This window comes from Lampris incognitus, chromosome 2 (assembly GCF_029633865.1).
Source record: "Lampris incognitus isolate fLamInc1 chromosome 2, fLamInc1.hap2, whole genome shotgun sequence".
Lineage (NCBI taxonomy): Eukaryota > Metazoa > Chordata > Actinopteri > Lampriformes > Lampridae > Lampris > Lampris incognitus.
Genome location: NC_079212.1, coordinates 20,025,696 through 20,041,555, shown reverse-complemented (window position 1 = coordinate 20,041,555; position 15,860 = coordinate 20,025,696). Strand labels below are relative to the sequence as shown.

Here is a 15,860-nt window from a genome sequence, read left to right as displayed (position 1 = left end):
TGAAAATTAAAGAAAAAAATTTAAAAGAAAAAAACAAATCAGTAGACACCTACAAGTTCCTTATGCTCAGTGAGCAGGGAGGAGATACCCTTTGTCCATTTGTCTTGTCTGAAAGGTCTTGTTGCAGGGCTTGTATTCCTAATGAACCATGGGATGGGGGTTTGCTGTCCTCATAGTGCAATAGTAATAAAGATGACAGCTGTGGGCCAGGGCGTGTTCATGGTGAATAGGAGTAGGCTGAGATTGTCCCTTGCTACCGCGCCACCTAAAAAAAACAACATGCAAGTTTAGAGAATGGAAGAAAACAAAACCTCACAAAAAGTCAATATGTCCACATCACACTTCTTTTTTGGGGGGGGATTTTTCCCCACTTTTTCTCCCCAATTGTACCCGGCCAATTACCCCACTCTTCCGAGCCATCCCGGTCGCTGCTCCACCCCCTCTGCCGAACCAGGGAGGACTGCAGATGACTCCACATGCCTCCTCCGATATACATGTGGAGTCGCCAGCCACTTCTTTTCACCTGGCAGTGAGGAGTTTCACCAGGGAGATGTAGCACGTGGAAGGATCATGCTATTCCCCCCAGTTTCCCCTCCCTCTCGAACAGGCACCCCAACTGACCAGAGGAGGCGCTAGTGCAGCGACCAGGACACATACCCACATCCGGCTTCCCACCCACGGACACGGCCAATTGTATCTGTAGGGACGCCCGACCTAGCCGAAGGTAACACGGGGATTCGAACCAGCGATCCCCGTGTTGGTAGGCAACGGAATAGACCGCTACACTACCCGGACGCCCCACCTCACACTGTTGAGGACTCCATACTGGTGGTTTCAGTATAGATCCCAAAAGCTAAAACCAAGCCCTGTGAGTTACATGATATTACACAGAAAATGTTTTATTCTATTCTGTTCCATTCTACTCTGTTGTTTCTTTTTTTATTGTTATGCGATCTAATGGGCCCCGTGACTGCATGCTGTTGCCTTCTGTTGAGTTTCAGCAGCGTTTGATTGCCAGCGGCATGCCTTCAGCTGTCACTTGTTCCTTCACTCACTGTGAAATTATTCCCCCAAAAGGGGTTTTGGTTTAATTTGGAGCAAACAAAAGGTAATTTGGGAGACACTACGTATTTTCAGCGTTTCTAAAGAACGAGGTCCGTGCTTTGGCTGTTAAATTTAATTATACGGGTCTTAGTGCGCAGTATTAGATAGTTTACATTTATAAAATGGCTTATTTCATGTTTGTCCTCTTGGCCTCATCATTCTCCAGATTATGGAATTAGGGTGTGCTGAGCCCACTGTGCCTGTTTGGAGAGCAATGGTGTTGATATTGCTAATTGGAGCGGTGATTATGACTGATTGTGAACTCTTTCGACATCAAAGCGGGGCTCACAAGAAAAGAAAGCTCTACGATGAGCATTTACTAGTGTGTCATGCATCCATTGCTTATGAGGAAGAGCATGAAAAGGTTTAATATGGTCACCATATTATCCTATGCTCTACTGTATATGTTCAGCATCCAACTTAAATAACTGTCTGAAATGGATGTCTGCTACATGATCTTTTTCCCCCTCTTTCGCCCCAATTGTATCTGGTCAATTACCCCACTCTTCAGAGCTACCCCGGTCGCTGCTCCACCCCCTCTGCCGATCCGGGGAGGGCTGCAGACTACCACATGCCTCCTCCGATACATGTGGAGTCGCTGGCCACTTCTTTTCACCTGACAGTGAGGAGTTTCGCCAGGGGGACGTAGCGCGTGGGAGGATCATGCTATTCCCCCCAGTTCCCCCTCCCCCCGAACAGGCGCCACGACTGACCAGAGCAGGCGCTTGTACAGTGACCAGGACACGTACCTACATCCGGCTTCTCACCCGCAGACACGGCCAATTGTGTCTGTAGGCACACCGACCAAGCCGGAGGTAACACAGGGATTCGAACCGGCAATCCCTGTGTTGGTAGGCAACGGAATAGACCACTACGCAACCCGGATGCCAGTCTGCTATATAATTTTGGGCTATTCAGCACCATTGAACGCCACCGGGGCCCTCGATCCGCTCTCACCTTGGTGGTCTTGACTTTGTTCCCGTAGATGCAGGACCAGCCGGTGAGGTCGGGGAGGACTCGGCACTCCTCCCCGACCAGACATGGCTCCATTTTGCACCACCACTTCTGACGCACAATGGACGCTGAATAGGGGTGGGGAAGACAAGAAGAGAAAACATGACAGAGGAAGGTCACTTCAGATGAAGAGATCTTAAATACAGTTGTTTACTACAACATCAGCAACAAAAGAGGCATGTTGCAATCTGCACATCAAAAACCCCTGGCCCTTGACGGGCCCCCCGCCCCCCATCAAGTAGCCGTGGATTCTCATTAAAATGCCTGACCAGCCTGACCTCTCATTTTTCCCACTCGGACAAATCAAACATTCAAGTCAAGATATCTGCACCTCGAGTGGTCGGGGGAGTATCTCAGTAACATTACCTTCGACACAAGAGGGCAGGGCCCTGGTTGTCCCCGCCACCTGCCCGGGGAAGCAGGAACACTTGACCGTTTGAGAGCGTTCCTCGATCTTGTTCTTATTGCAGCAGCGATGGGCGGCGACCACTTCACAAGTCCCTGTGTCCTTCTCCAGTGTCGACCCTGAGGAAGACAAGCTTAAAGTAGGGATAATGGCTCTATTGTTTTTTTTTTTTTGGGGGTTTTTTTTATTGGTTGTTATTGACGGAGGAAAAAGATAGGCTCTTAAGTAGGTTAAGACCGGGATCAAGTGGAAGATGGAGTCACACTGCAGCTATTGTGTGACTTTGTGAGTTGTTGAAGTTAAATTAATAGAATTGCCTTCTTAATTTGTTCAGGACTTGGGTATGTTAAGCAAAGCCACGTAGGTGCAAGCACAGATTTAGTTCTGATGCTTCTGGAGCTACAACACCACCATGTGGATGAATAGCAGGGGTACTTACCATACATATCCAAAACACAGTGCTATGCAAACATAATTTTCCTCTTAAGACACAAACACATACAAGAGACACTTCACAGTGTGATCATACATACACAGGACTTTACATGACAGGTTGTATGGGAATGGAGATATTTACGGCGTAGCCTCTGTTACTTGAGGGAAGAGGAAAGCAAGGTGACTGGATGTTACAGGAATATTTCAACTTTACTTGTGATATTGATCGACTATGATTCACTCAACCTGTAAAATTAAAGGGCTATTTCAACACATCACTTGGGATCCTTCACATCATGTCGGGATGTTATCCCGTCACAGCGGCCCAGCCTGGCAGGGATCTCCATTATGCACTGGATTTATTCATACAGATATTTTCAGCCGCTCCCTTAACGTGACACCTCATCAGATGAAATCTCTGAGATTACCAATCTGAGGCCATGTATAACTCCTCTGCCATGCTTTGAAGAATACGAAGCCAAACTGTAATTCTATAAATTAATTTTTTAAACTCCTGTCATTAATTATGCCAAAGACATAGTCAGACAGAGTTGTAATACTTCAGGGCTTTGATATCAATGGAAACCACCCGTTCCACTAAAGTTTTAGGTCATTTTTGGATCATCTGACCTCACCCAATATATTATGGTGGCACGGTGGCCCAGTGGTTAGCACTGTTGCCTCACAGCAAGAAGGTTTTGGGTTCGAAGCCCAGGCCGTCCCAGGTCCTTTCTGTGTGGAGTTTGCATGTTCTCCCCGTGTCTGCGTGGGTTTCCTCCGGGTGATCCGGTTTCCTCCCACCATCAAAAAGACATGCATGTTAGGGTTAATACTCCTGTCTGTGCCCCTGAGCAAGGCAATGGAAAGAAGAACTGGAGTTGGTCCCCAGGCGCTGCAGCTGCCCACTGTAACCTGCACTACTGTACAATGACAACAATAAAGTGGCTTTCCTTTATGCTCAAAAAGGTCATAATCTGAAAGAAATGGCTGCTTTTAGAGACCATCCATAATTTATTGATCGAACTGATAGCTGTATAAAACTTGTTTTTTGTATACCACATCTTATTCGACCCCAATACATCTTCTCCATCAGCCAGTGTGGCTCACCTGCAAAACAACAAGCTGCCAATCAAATGTTGGACAGCACTTTTTTTTATTTTAACTCAAATACACAAATTACAATCAGGAACTTGAAGCTGAAAAGCGTCCTTGGATGAACGAGTGCACATGGTCTTTGTGAAGTAAGTGCTGAATGGGAACAAATGAAAATGTAGAGGAATTACACGTCTCTTGTGTGATCCTGAGGCATTTTGTGAAAAATGTTTAGAAAATACTTAAAGATGCCGAAGCTGTTTGTATTTTTCTCTAATCTCCTCCAGAGACAAACTGGGATTTTTGTCAAAATCCTCCACAAAAATGAGTGTGATAGTTTTGAACAAGTCCCACCTCAACAACAGTCCAACAAATGTTCTTCCTATATGTCTCCTCAAAGAGGCTATGGCGTCTGTATTTAATGTCTTATATGTTGTAAACAATTATTAACGTTAGCATCGTCATTATTATTAGCATTTTAGTATAGTACATCCTGTAAACTTACAAGTTAAAAAATTGCCTTCCCTATCCAAAGAATTACAATGATAAGATAAGATAAGATAAGATAAGATAAGATAAGATAAGATAAGATAAGATAAGATAAGATAAGATAAGATAAGATAAGATAAGATAAGATAAGATAAGATAAGATAAGATAAGATAAGATAAGATAAGATAAGATAAGATCCATCCATTCATTAGCCAAACCACTTATCCTGCGCTCAGGTTCACGGGGATGCTGAAGCCTATCCCAGCAGTCATTGGGCGGCAGGCGGGGAGACACCCTGGACAGGCCGCCAGGCCATCACAGGACCGACACACACACATTCACACCGAGGGACAACTTAGTATGGCTGAGTCCCCTGACCTACATGTCTTTGGACTGTAGGAGGAAACCAGAGCACCCGAAGGAAACCCACACAGACACGGGAAGAACATGCAAACTCCACATAGAGGATGACCCGGGACGACCCCCAAGGTTGGACTACCCCAAGGCTGAAACCCAGGACCTTTTTGCTGTGAGGCAACTGCGCTAACCGCTGTGCCACCATGCTGCCCGATAAGATAAGACACTTTATTTTTCATTGAAGGCATACGACAAAATTATGATTGGTAACTCTCAGAGACCAGCAGCAATAGAAAAACAAGATAAATAAACAAGATAACTATAACGAGGTAGCATGCTTTATCTATGCATGATAAATAAATAAAGGCATGTGGATGAGGCAAGTAAAAAGTGACAGTGCAGACAGTGCAGCGTAAAAAGGTATTGCACAACAAATGAGCTCATTAAAACCAATACAGAGACATGCGGGCACAGTGGTGTCCTCTATCTGTACACAATGCATAAAGGCACTTATGCATGCCAAGGAAACCATAACCATGCAGTAAAGCAGAGACTGCACGATGAATGAGGTACTTGTTATGACAACATTGATACAATGCACTGTGGGGATTTTATATTTCAGATGTAATATGCATTGCATGGAATAAAGTGTTGCAGTGCATTAGAAGCAGTTAGCAGGTATGTGCGTGTGGGGGGAGGGGGTGGAAAAGGCTAGCTTGATAATATTTACAGCCCCCTATTACCTTCTATTAGCTTTAATCCTTTCTGATTATTAAAAGAAAAAAAACACTTGAAAAATAGTTTCCAGATGGCTTTTAACAAATATATAGGACAGAGACGGCACGACGTCAAACTGAATCATGACCTCCTTCAACGGCAAATTGAGGACAGTGCTCAGCTTCAGCTCTTTCAGTAAACCATGGAAATGATTTAAAAGCTGGATTGGTTGTCCAAGTACTGCTCCCAATTAATTAAGATCCTATCTATCTATCTAGCTAGCTGTGTGTGTGTGTGTGTGTGTGTGTGTGTGTGTGTGTGTGTGTGTGTGTGTGTGTGTGTGTGTGTGTGTGCTTCCCTTGCATCACAAAATGTCTAACCTCTGGTCACTGTTATGCAGTCACTGTTATTTTTGGACTTATCTCACCTTGTTATCCTGACAACCTGGTCAGTCTGCGTGACCACCTCTCAGACATCAAACACATGATGTAGTGAAACCATCAAGAGCTAAATGATAACAAATCTAGATTAGCATTACACGTGCCACACAATTGCCTGAATTCAATTAACAGTAATAATCATGGTACTGTGTCAGTGCATGTTAAACACTCTGATGGGACGCTTGGGTGTAATTTCGATGCCAATCTTACCATTGAGGAGCAGTCGAGTTCCTCAATCACACCTCTTCCATTCAAAGAGGCGTTTCAGAAATAAGATTGTGTGTTTGGTGACCTTGAGCAGGTCATTCATGCATTCGCATCACGCCTGGTGTATCACAATTCTCTCTGGTCCTGCCTTTGTGAAAAGGGAGTTTCACGCCTACAGAATATGGCTTTAACCTGTGGTGTAAAGAACCAAGAACACGTCATCTCTATCTGGGCTGCTTTGCATTGGCTGCCTGCAATATCTGTAACTTGGTCGGTTGGCTACAGAATACTTTCCTTGGTTTGTTGCTGCTGTTGGTCCTAATCTAACTTCATTAATGGAATACATGGTGACTGCTATTCCCACATTAAGGCCTTAACAAATGATGCTGATCACTGGCATTGTTATTATTATTATTATTATTAGTAGTAGTAGTAGTAGTAGTAGTGGTGGTTGTAGTGGTAGTTGTGGTAGTAGTAGTAGTAGTAGTGGTGGTTATAGTAGGGGTACTAGTAGTTGTTGAAGTAGTAATGGTGGTGGTGGTGGTGGTGGTAGTAGTAATAGCAGTTGTGATGGTGGTGACTGTACTAGTTTTAGTAATAGTAGTAATGGTAATAGTAGTGGTACTAGTAGTTCTAGTTCTAGTAGTGGTGGTGGTGGTGGTAGTATTAATATCACCATTAGAATCAGGCAAGTCAAAACAGGAGTTGACAAATTTATGATGATTTACTACAATTATTCAAAATATTTTTTTTTCTGTGATGAGTGCTCACCAGATTCAAATGTTGAACTCGTCCAATTCACATTGTTGTAATTGCTGTTTAATGCAGAAAGTGTCCCCTGTTGTTTCTATGCAGTACTGCAGGTATGTAATGTCAATGTCCCTGGCCTTATCTGTATGTAATCATGCCTCGTTCAGCCAGTTATGTGTTTTTGGCAAGTCAAATACTTCTTATGACTTCTTATCGAGGAATTTATTTTGTTATCCATCGATCACACTGAACAGCACTGACTATTAGATAGGAAAAAAAGGAATACTTTTCCATTTTAACACATTTTCTTTTCTCTTTTTTTGCAGTTTCTCTGGGGTCTGATTTTAATCATCCGTCCATTTATCACACCGAGGCCATGTTTAACACAAAGACTTATTGATTTTTAAATTTCATCTGGGGTGTGATTTGAATCGTTATTTTGCCTCGTTTCTCAGTGTCAACATAACACTTTTCTCTATGTACCCCATGTTTTCATATAAGTACAGCCATATCTTCTCAGAGCGCCGGGGTATTCGGGTGACCAGGGGCCATAATGAGCCCTTCATGGTGTGTGAGTGGTCTGCTTATTGCTTCGACCCACCTGTCCGCCCCTGAGAGCTTTGGTTGCCAGTGGACACCGGTTGGCTGCAGAGGCTCAAGACACAGAAAAGTAGGAGGCACCAGTGTACCAGCCATGCCCATGTGTAGTCCCGCTTCATTGTGTCTGCAGAGTAAAACAGAGGAAATCAAATGATATCCAGACAGGCTGCATAGATAAAGCTGCAGCCTCTCTTCTACTTTGCAGTGGTCTGCCTGATGAGATTTTAGATGTGCAAAGTCAGTTCAATCTTTCAAAATGCATCTTGTAACGTCTACTGTGATTTTATCTCCTATCATTGCGGTTGTTTTCTCTTGCTAAATTTATTCATTTGACATCACTTCAGCGCAATGAAATACTATGGGTGTACTTGTGTACCTATGAGATAAAACAAAAGGTAATAACAATTAATAAAGGTAAATGGACAGATTAAAAAAGAGCAAGATAAATAGGAAAACAACACACCATGCACACTTTGCCGTGTACACTTTAGATATACATAATAGATGGATCTACATACACAGATAGATGCGCAGAAAACAATAATGTATTGTTTTCAGTGTAATTTGTTCTTGTTAATTGTCCATTTACCTTCATTGGTCTGTAATTTAAGTTTTATCATCTTTCATTGTTTACTTTTGTGTCTTTTTAACCTTTGTGGCGTTGGTGATTTGCAAAGCACTTTGTAAACCTTGTTTGCTAGTACTATATGGTGCTATAAATATAAATGATCATCTCGTTTTCCTTCATGATCAGCCATTAGACATCCTTAGTTATCATCATCACAGTCATCACAGTCAGCCAGGCCAAAATAACACAGTCATTGGTGTTATTATGCTTGATTTGGGCCAAGCAGAGACAATCTGCTGTGGCAAACCCATTATTATAGACAATAATGATGCAGAATAATAGAAATAATAGAAATAAGAGCACGGACGAGAAAACACATCAGAATGCATCTACAATAATCGTTCAAAAAAGACGATTTGAACAGGTGGGGGGGGGGGGGAGTAGATGTGGATATATGGATGCTATTAGGCTCAACTGCAGATAAACCGCCAAGATTTTCATGGATGGGATGAAATATTAATGAGCTGCACGTTTAGCCGCGGAACCATTTACCTGAACAAAAATTAATTTAACTCATTATTTTTAATTAATTTAACCACGTACCTTCTCTTGTGACGTCATCACAATAACCAATGGAAAAAGCGCCATGTCCAAAACACGTTATTCTTATTATCAGAAGACTCCCATCAGGATGGTCTTCCCCCATGAGACATAATTCACACAGATCTGCGCTCCTTTCCAGTTATTAGTGTTTAATGTGAAGCATTCAGGTCTTCAGAGAAGTAATGAGTCAACAGGAAGACAGAAGTTTCTCATGCATATGATCAAGGAAGTTAAAAAATAAATAAATCCAATGCCTATACTGACTGATACTCGCACTCCATGTGGGATGCAACGATTTTCCCATAGCAGTTTTCTTCTTCGGGGGGATTGACTGGTCAAACATGTGATGATGACCTGTCAAGACATTGGACCCCTCTGAGCTGGCACACCAGTAAGCCGTTACCATCATTAAAAAAGGGAACTTAATCAAGGGAGAAACCATCTGTTGACTACTATGCAGCCACTTTCATTACCATTTAAGAAGCTTAAAGGCATGTTGATCACACTGGAGTCGGTTTCATTCCCCCTGTTTACACCGGAGATAGAAGTACATTGAACTCCATGGACAGCATCCAAATGGGATGCCCCCTCCTTGGGCTTAATAAATTGAAATGTAGCATGGCTGACTTGTTCTCTATTACACATATGGGCAATTTTAATTTGATTTTGACCAACACGAAGACTTTTATGGTGCTTTTTTTTTCACGTTTCATGGAATATATAATGGGCCACACCACAACCATCTGTTATCTAGAACAGTGCATAGAGAATATTGCTACACGGAATAGAAATTATATTTTGATAAAAGTTTAATGCAAATAAAGCCATTTGGGCTCTGGCCATTATATTTTACATAAAACTTTAATACAGCATAGTGTACATCATTATATTCATTTCACTGACGGCAAAAAAAAATATTATGAGGATCAACACAAGACAATGACAAATGGAGTAAACAATGTTAATAAAAAAAATTAAGCCGTTCAACAGATTCCAGCTTGAAATTATCAACATTTCTATCCTGCAAGTCTCTCCCGATAAAGTGAGAATGAATTTACATTACATCATCCAGTCAAATATATAAATGTAACATCAAAATGACCCCAAGATGCAAGATGTGGTTTGCCGTGAACTTGGCCTTAATGCTGCATGTTAATGAGGTTTTAGGAGGTGAAATTTAGCTTGAAGAGAACTGTCTGGGGTGTGGTGACGTCTGCCACGGCTAGCTCCTGTCCATCTGATAAGCCAAGTTCTGCAGCACAAGAGCACAATGTCATACATTTGAACAGGTTAAGAATTTAGTCATGTTTCATGGACTGAAATCAACTGAGGGGTCAAAATCGAAGTACCTTTCAACGTTTTGCAGAGATTTGGTCTTGTTCTCTCTTCGATGGATTTAACAGACTGCAAAAAAACAAACAAACAAAGAGCAAATTAGTCATGAAATATATTCAGACACATGGCGTGCATAATTTTTCAATACAGATGAATTACCTGTAAATATAGTGTCTTATTTTTCCCTTCCAGAGTTGTGGTGATAGCTGGAGATTTCATTTGTCTATAAAATACATTAAAATTTCAATTGTAAAAAAAAATCAAGTATACTGAACCATTGTCATTTTTTTCCATGTTGGTATTACAAGTCAGTCTGTCAGTCAGATCTGATACTCACAGCGAGGAGTTTTCGGTCAGATACTCCAACACCTCCTGCAGTTTGGCAGAAGGCGGGAACTGTAGGTCTTGTGGGACCTGGCTACAGGCTGGGCAGTTGTCCTGTTAATCAAAATATAGATAAACTGTCATGTACAGAAGATGCAGAGCATAAAATAAAGATTTATGAGTGAGCCATAATGTTATGAGTGAGCCACATATGCAGTGCAGTTCCAACAAAACTGCAGGAATATCGTCATGCTTTTGACAAGAGCATTTATCATTAAGGCTGTGAACCACAAACCTTTCGCTCTGCTTCAAAGGTGTAAGTGTACAATCCATCCACATCATTAAAGACCAGGTAATTATTTAAAGGAATATAAGCGCTGCAAAAAAAAACAAAAAAAACCCGCTGTCACAGGGAGAAATCATTTCTATTTAAGAATATATTGTATAGAATTGAGACTATGTATCTGCCACAAACCTTGAAGCAATTTTGAAAACTTCAGTGGCGCAGGCAGCTACGGGTAACAAAAGTAAAATAAAATAAAAGAGATGTATTTCAAACTTTTGTAAATGATGCAAAAAAGAAAAAACCAACAAAATGGTGTTTATTGCTGCCAATTTTGTTTCAACCTGTCTTTTATGCATAACATCAAATATTTTTATTATAAATCGATCTCTTTCAATGATACATTTGACATAGTAGTTAATCACTTTGCTACTTGAGTTTCATACCAGAAATAACAGCATTAGTTGATGCTACAGCAGGGATGATCCTCTTCACAACTCCTATGGCACAAGAAGAAAAAACGTTTTAAATTCACAACTTCGGCAAACTGGAATGGTACTTGTAATTAAGACAGCTCTCTATTAAATTTGCAAAAAGTACATATTTTGTACTGCCCTGTTGCATGTGCCCAAAGCTAGTTATTTTAAAATGTGTTTTGCCACCACACATATCAACAAGCAGGTACTTCCAATGATAATTTGAGTTATCAAAGATGATGAAGAAATGTTATTTCCAAAAATGAGCAGCATGACTTTGCAGATGTTTGAGAATACCTCAGATGTCAAAACATTTAAGTTAAGGTAACATTTTTACAGTAAAACAACAATAACTATGATGGGAAGAAAAATATTTTCTTCAGTGATCTAAATTGTTCTGTAGATGCCCCATTTCATAACCCCCATGCTGGCAGCAGCACCATGAAATAATTGTGAAGTTCCCAAATGAGATCTTCCACATGACATCTTCTATCTATCTCGTTAAATCTAACACTGACATTTCAGCTGCTGTAACAGTCGATAAAATCCGACCCTATTTTCTCACCTTGAGTGAGTCTGTAGGTAACGCCTGTGATATTGAACTCAGCGGCTCTTTCCTGGGCCTTCTGGAACACCCAATGGATATGCTCTGGGTTGTCGCCATCTAAGGCATTTTCTAGGTAAAGAGGTTGGGAGCAGCATGGACACAAACTTTTAAGACAAATGCACTTCTTGTGTATTTATAACCATTGTGATAATCAACAAAAGCAATGGAAAAAATGCCCTGCTTCAGACATCCTGCAGTAGAAAATAGTAACAATACTGTGTATAATAGCCTACCTCCAAAAGGCTTTTCTTTGGGCCACTGTAACATTCTGGCATACTCCACACAATGTTCTGGTAGCCTTGGCATTGATGCAATGGTGCACATTGGGAAATTAATCTGTGGATGTAAAGAGATATTATGCATGTCATTTTAACAATAAGGACAGAAACCATCTGCTTTACCAAGGAGTCTTGTGTAGTAAATATGGCAAGAAACTAAGATTAAACATAAGAAGTAGAAAATAACATCTTAATGCCATTGATACGCAAGTTAAACTGATATTAAAAGAATAAACAAGGTGGAGGGGGGTCTATCATTTGGCTGAAAGAATGATTACTGGCACAAAGGTTAGGAAATGTGTGCAGTACCTGCGGTGGATACAACTCCAGTGTGCATTCGATGCATGCAGTCATGCCAGGTAGAATGACTCGAGCATTGCCTTTGAAGCCCTCTGTCCCTCCGTCTATGAGGGGGATAATGGAGCTGGGATCCAAAACCCTATCTTCATAACTCAGGAGGGATAGCTAGACCCAGGCACATCCATCATAAGTAACCACAGAATTGATTTCAATCAAACATATCCTCATGCACCTTGGTATTTATACAGTACAGAGAGAAGACACTGAGGCGCATTTTGTTTCTAGGAAATCTTTACCAGCATTCCATTCATCCAGCGTCTGGCAATAATGGAATCCAGTCCACACACAATGATATGGAATTCTAAGGAGGAAAAACAACATATTTTAAACTACGGCAATCTTTGTGTTGTTTCTTGGTCAGCAAAGACTGCGCGTGAATCTTAAAATAAATCTTACGTCTGTAGAAAGTCTCATCAAAGTCTTGGATCTTGTTAAAGTGTCTATGGATGTTGTTAAGAACAAACAAACACACTGACTTGCATACTTTACAAAATGTGTCCACCGTCAGTCTGCACTATTCACTGCATACAACAATATTCTGCAGCAATTTAGTGGGTTAGGGTAAGAAAAAAAAAAAAGAAAAAAAATTATTGCCAAGGATACGGGACAACTTTACATCCTGGGATACGATCGTTGATAAAGTCGGCAGCCACCTCTGCCTTTGGTCGTCCGACATCTTTGGGCCTGAATGGATGTGTATAAAAATTCTTACCATTAGAACATACTAAATGTGTGTTCATGTAATTTTCTTTTCTTTCCCCATATAGCTGTCATTATGGTAAACTGGTATGAAGCCATGAAGATGACAACATAAAAAGATAAACATACCTGAAAAGGAATTGCCTGTTGAGATTAGACACATCAATAGTGTCCATGTCAACCACATGAATGAGGCGAAACCCAGACAGGGCCTAAAACATTTGAAAACCACATTAAAACTATAATCGTCTCCAGATAAAATTAAGACACAAGTAATAACTACTGTGAAAGTTGCCTTTATGCATGCTTAATAATCCAGGTAAGAAAATCAAAGAAAGTTGCATCAGTTCATCTGGCCACAACGGTTATTGACAGAAATGTTTCATCACTCATCCAAGTGACCTCTTTAGTTTAAACTGACTGCAGGTATCCCCCCCTTATAAACAATACAGTTGCATAATGACTGAAACCAACAATCAGTTTCATATGCAACTAGGCGTGACCATTAACTAGAGTTACAATGGCCACGTGTACTATTCACAGACAATTTGGGAATGTTTGCAATCACAGCATTGTAAGATGGCGACAGATGTACTCTAAGCTCCACCCCCCTCAGTTAAGGGATGGTTGTTCTCTCTTCACATAGATGGCCTCTTTGACTTCCAATTCAAACCAGTGTTCCTCCCCATCAAGGATGTGCACATCCTCAAGCCATGGACTGCCGTGACTTGTACACTGGGGAAAATAGACAGACGCTGGCCAAGAGGATGGCACACCACAGAAGAGCTAACGCATCAGGCCAGGACTCCCAGTCTACACCCATCTACAGGCCAGAGGCCACTCTTTCAAAGATGAGGATGGGCACAGGAAGCTGTTTGAACAGGGAGTCAAGCATAAATCTGTGGCCATCTTACAATCTGTGATTGCAAACATTCCCAAATCCTCTGCGAATAGTACACATGGCTATTGTAACTGTAAATTAATGGTCACACCTATTTGCTTAGGAAACTGATTCTTAGTTTCCGTCGTTATGCAACTGTATTGTTTATAAGGTTGGGGATACCTGCAGTCAGTTTAGACTTTAGAGGTCACTTAGATTGATGAAACGTTTCTGTCAATAAATGTTGTGTCCAGATGAACAGATTCAACTTTCTTTGATACTGTGAGTGTTAATAAATGTGTTAAAGAATGAAAGAAGAATTTTGCCATTGAAGTAGACTTAGAAAATCTGCTTGATAGATGTAACTACTTACCAGGTTTTTGAGCAGTTCACATCCAAGTCCTCCAGCTCCTATAACCAGAATCTTGCATGTATCCAACAAAAACTGAAGGGACTGAAAGATAAATGGCATCAATGGCATTCAATTGGACATGTCAGTATAGCTTCACATGTACAAAAAAAACCCTACAATACAGAGGACTAATGTGGTATATTATATGAATAGTTTAGATTTCTAATCCACGTGAGTTATTCTTTGATACCTCAGTGCTTGGTTCAAAGTCAGGATGAGTGAATGGGCCAGGTCTCTCTAAGAACTTCTTTACATGGTTCCACCGGCCATTCCAGTCACAAGCACTCTCTGTGTGTCCTCCATCTACGGCCATTCTGCATACAACACAGACAATGCTCTGTTGCCCATCAATCTGCAAAGCATTGCTAAAGCTAAGCCATAGTAAAAGCAAACATTGCTGCAACTCCACCTAATAGGTGATCAGTCAAAAGAAAAGAATCCATGCCTTTTCTTAAGCTCTTTATGACAGATCTTAAGAAAGGGCAGCTCCTTATGACTATAAAGTTGGGTCAGCCAAAGCCAGCATATATTTCTTTTTACTGTTCACGATTAGGTACAGTGTTTGCCCAGTTGTTAAATATCGTTAATAGCTGAGTGGATTAATCAAATACGTACTAATAAACTTTCCAACCACTAAATCATGACCACATACATATTATAATTCTGCATTTCACCTGCTGTTCAAATGAACTGCAGAATGATCCTTTGTAACGTCTCGCTATTTCATGCAAGGGGCAGTGACGCATGGTCAATGTATAACGTTTAATTTTTGCACCACTGTTTAATATATACATTCTATATTATATGCGTTCTCTATTATATACGTTCTATTTAATGGCATAACCTGTTATATGTTTGAATGTAAAAAGAAACATCCGGACGATTAAAAGGTTAATAGTCGGTTCCTGGAGCAAAACAAAAAAAAACAAAAAAACATTTTCACATTGTCTGGCCCAGCAGTCGCTGCTTGGAGCGCAACGCAAACCTGCTGCCAGTCAAGAGACCTCTATTTAGTATTCGGCACTAACTTATCAGTCAGGTCCTCGATTCGCCTTCTTTTCTTCTCCCTGGAAGTAGGAGGTAAAAGGAGATTCAATCACGCCAGTTTTATTTTAAAGTGTGAGCATTACGATAAAATAAAAGGTCATTTTCCATCGGTGGGCACTTACGGCTCCTCAGCATCCGCCATACTTTCACGGTCCCATGTCCTCGATGATCGCTTCTGTGGTTTAAGTGTGTCACTACTGCGCCGTAAATAGCGTTTCCGTGCCACGGCTTCTACAACGCAACAACGGCTGCGCATTTCTGGGAAAATGCAGCGCACGTATAATGTCCAAGGGGCTAAAGTGTCTCTCTCGCGAGAAACTACGAGATCTTATCCATCTTCTCGTACAAGGCCGTCTGATCAGCTGATCTGTCAAAA

The 15,860-nt window shown here is 41.2% G+C and overlaps 2 protein-coding genes across 2 annotated transcripts; both read right to left on the bottom strand.

Annotated features, from left to right (window-relative positions):
- Positions 1 to 253: 253 nt before the first annotated feature.
- Positions 254 to 7,731, bottom strand: LOC130129102 (chemokine-like protein TAFA-4). Its single transcript, XM_056298905.1, has 4 exons — positions 7,614 to 7,731; positions 2,485 to 2,643; positions 2,026 to 2,186; positions 254 to 265 (listed from the first exon to the last, which is right to left on the bottom strand). The coding sequence occupies exons 1-4, from the start codon at positions 7,729 to 7,731 to the stop codon at positions 254 to 256; spliced, it is 450 nt and encodes a 149-aa protein (XP_056154880.1).
- A 1,189-nt stretch (positions 7,732 to 8,920) lies between these two features.
- uba3 (ubiquitin-like modifier activating enzyme 3) lies at positions 8,921 to 15,730 on the bottom strand. Its single transcript, XM_056302090.1, has 18 exons — positions 15,607 to 15,730; positions 15,466 to 15,504; positions 14,628 to 14,751; positions 14,399 to 14,479; positions 13,275 to 13,357; positions 13,050 to 13,130; positions 12,843 to 12,886; positions 12,683 to 12,747; positions 12,396 to 12,551; positions 12,042 to 12,144; positions 11,767 to 11,877; positions 11,172 to 11,225; positions 10,918 to 10,954; positions 10,738 to 10,819; positions 10,456 to 10,556; positions 10,278 to 10,341; positions 10,133 to 10,187; positions 8,921 to 10,035 (listed from the first exon to the last, which is right to left on the bottom strand). The coding sequence occupies exons 1-18, from the start codon at positions 15,624 to 15,626 to the stop codon at positions 9,947 to 9,949; spliced, it is 1,389 nt and encodes a 462-aa protein (XP_056158065.1). The 5' UTR covers positions 15,627 to 15,730; the 3' UTR covers positions 8,921 to 9,946.
- Between the last annotated feature and the right edge of the window lie 130 nt (positions 15,731 to 15,860).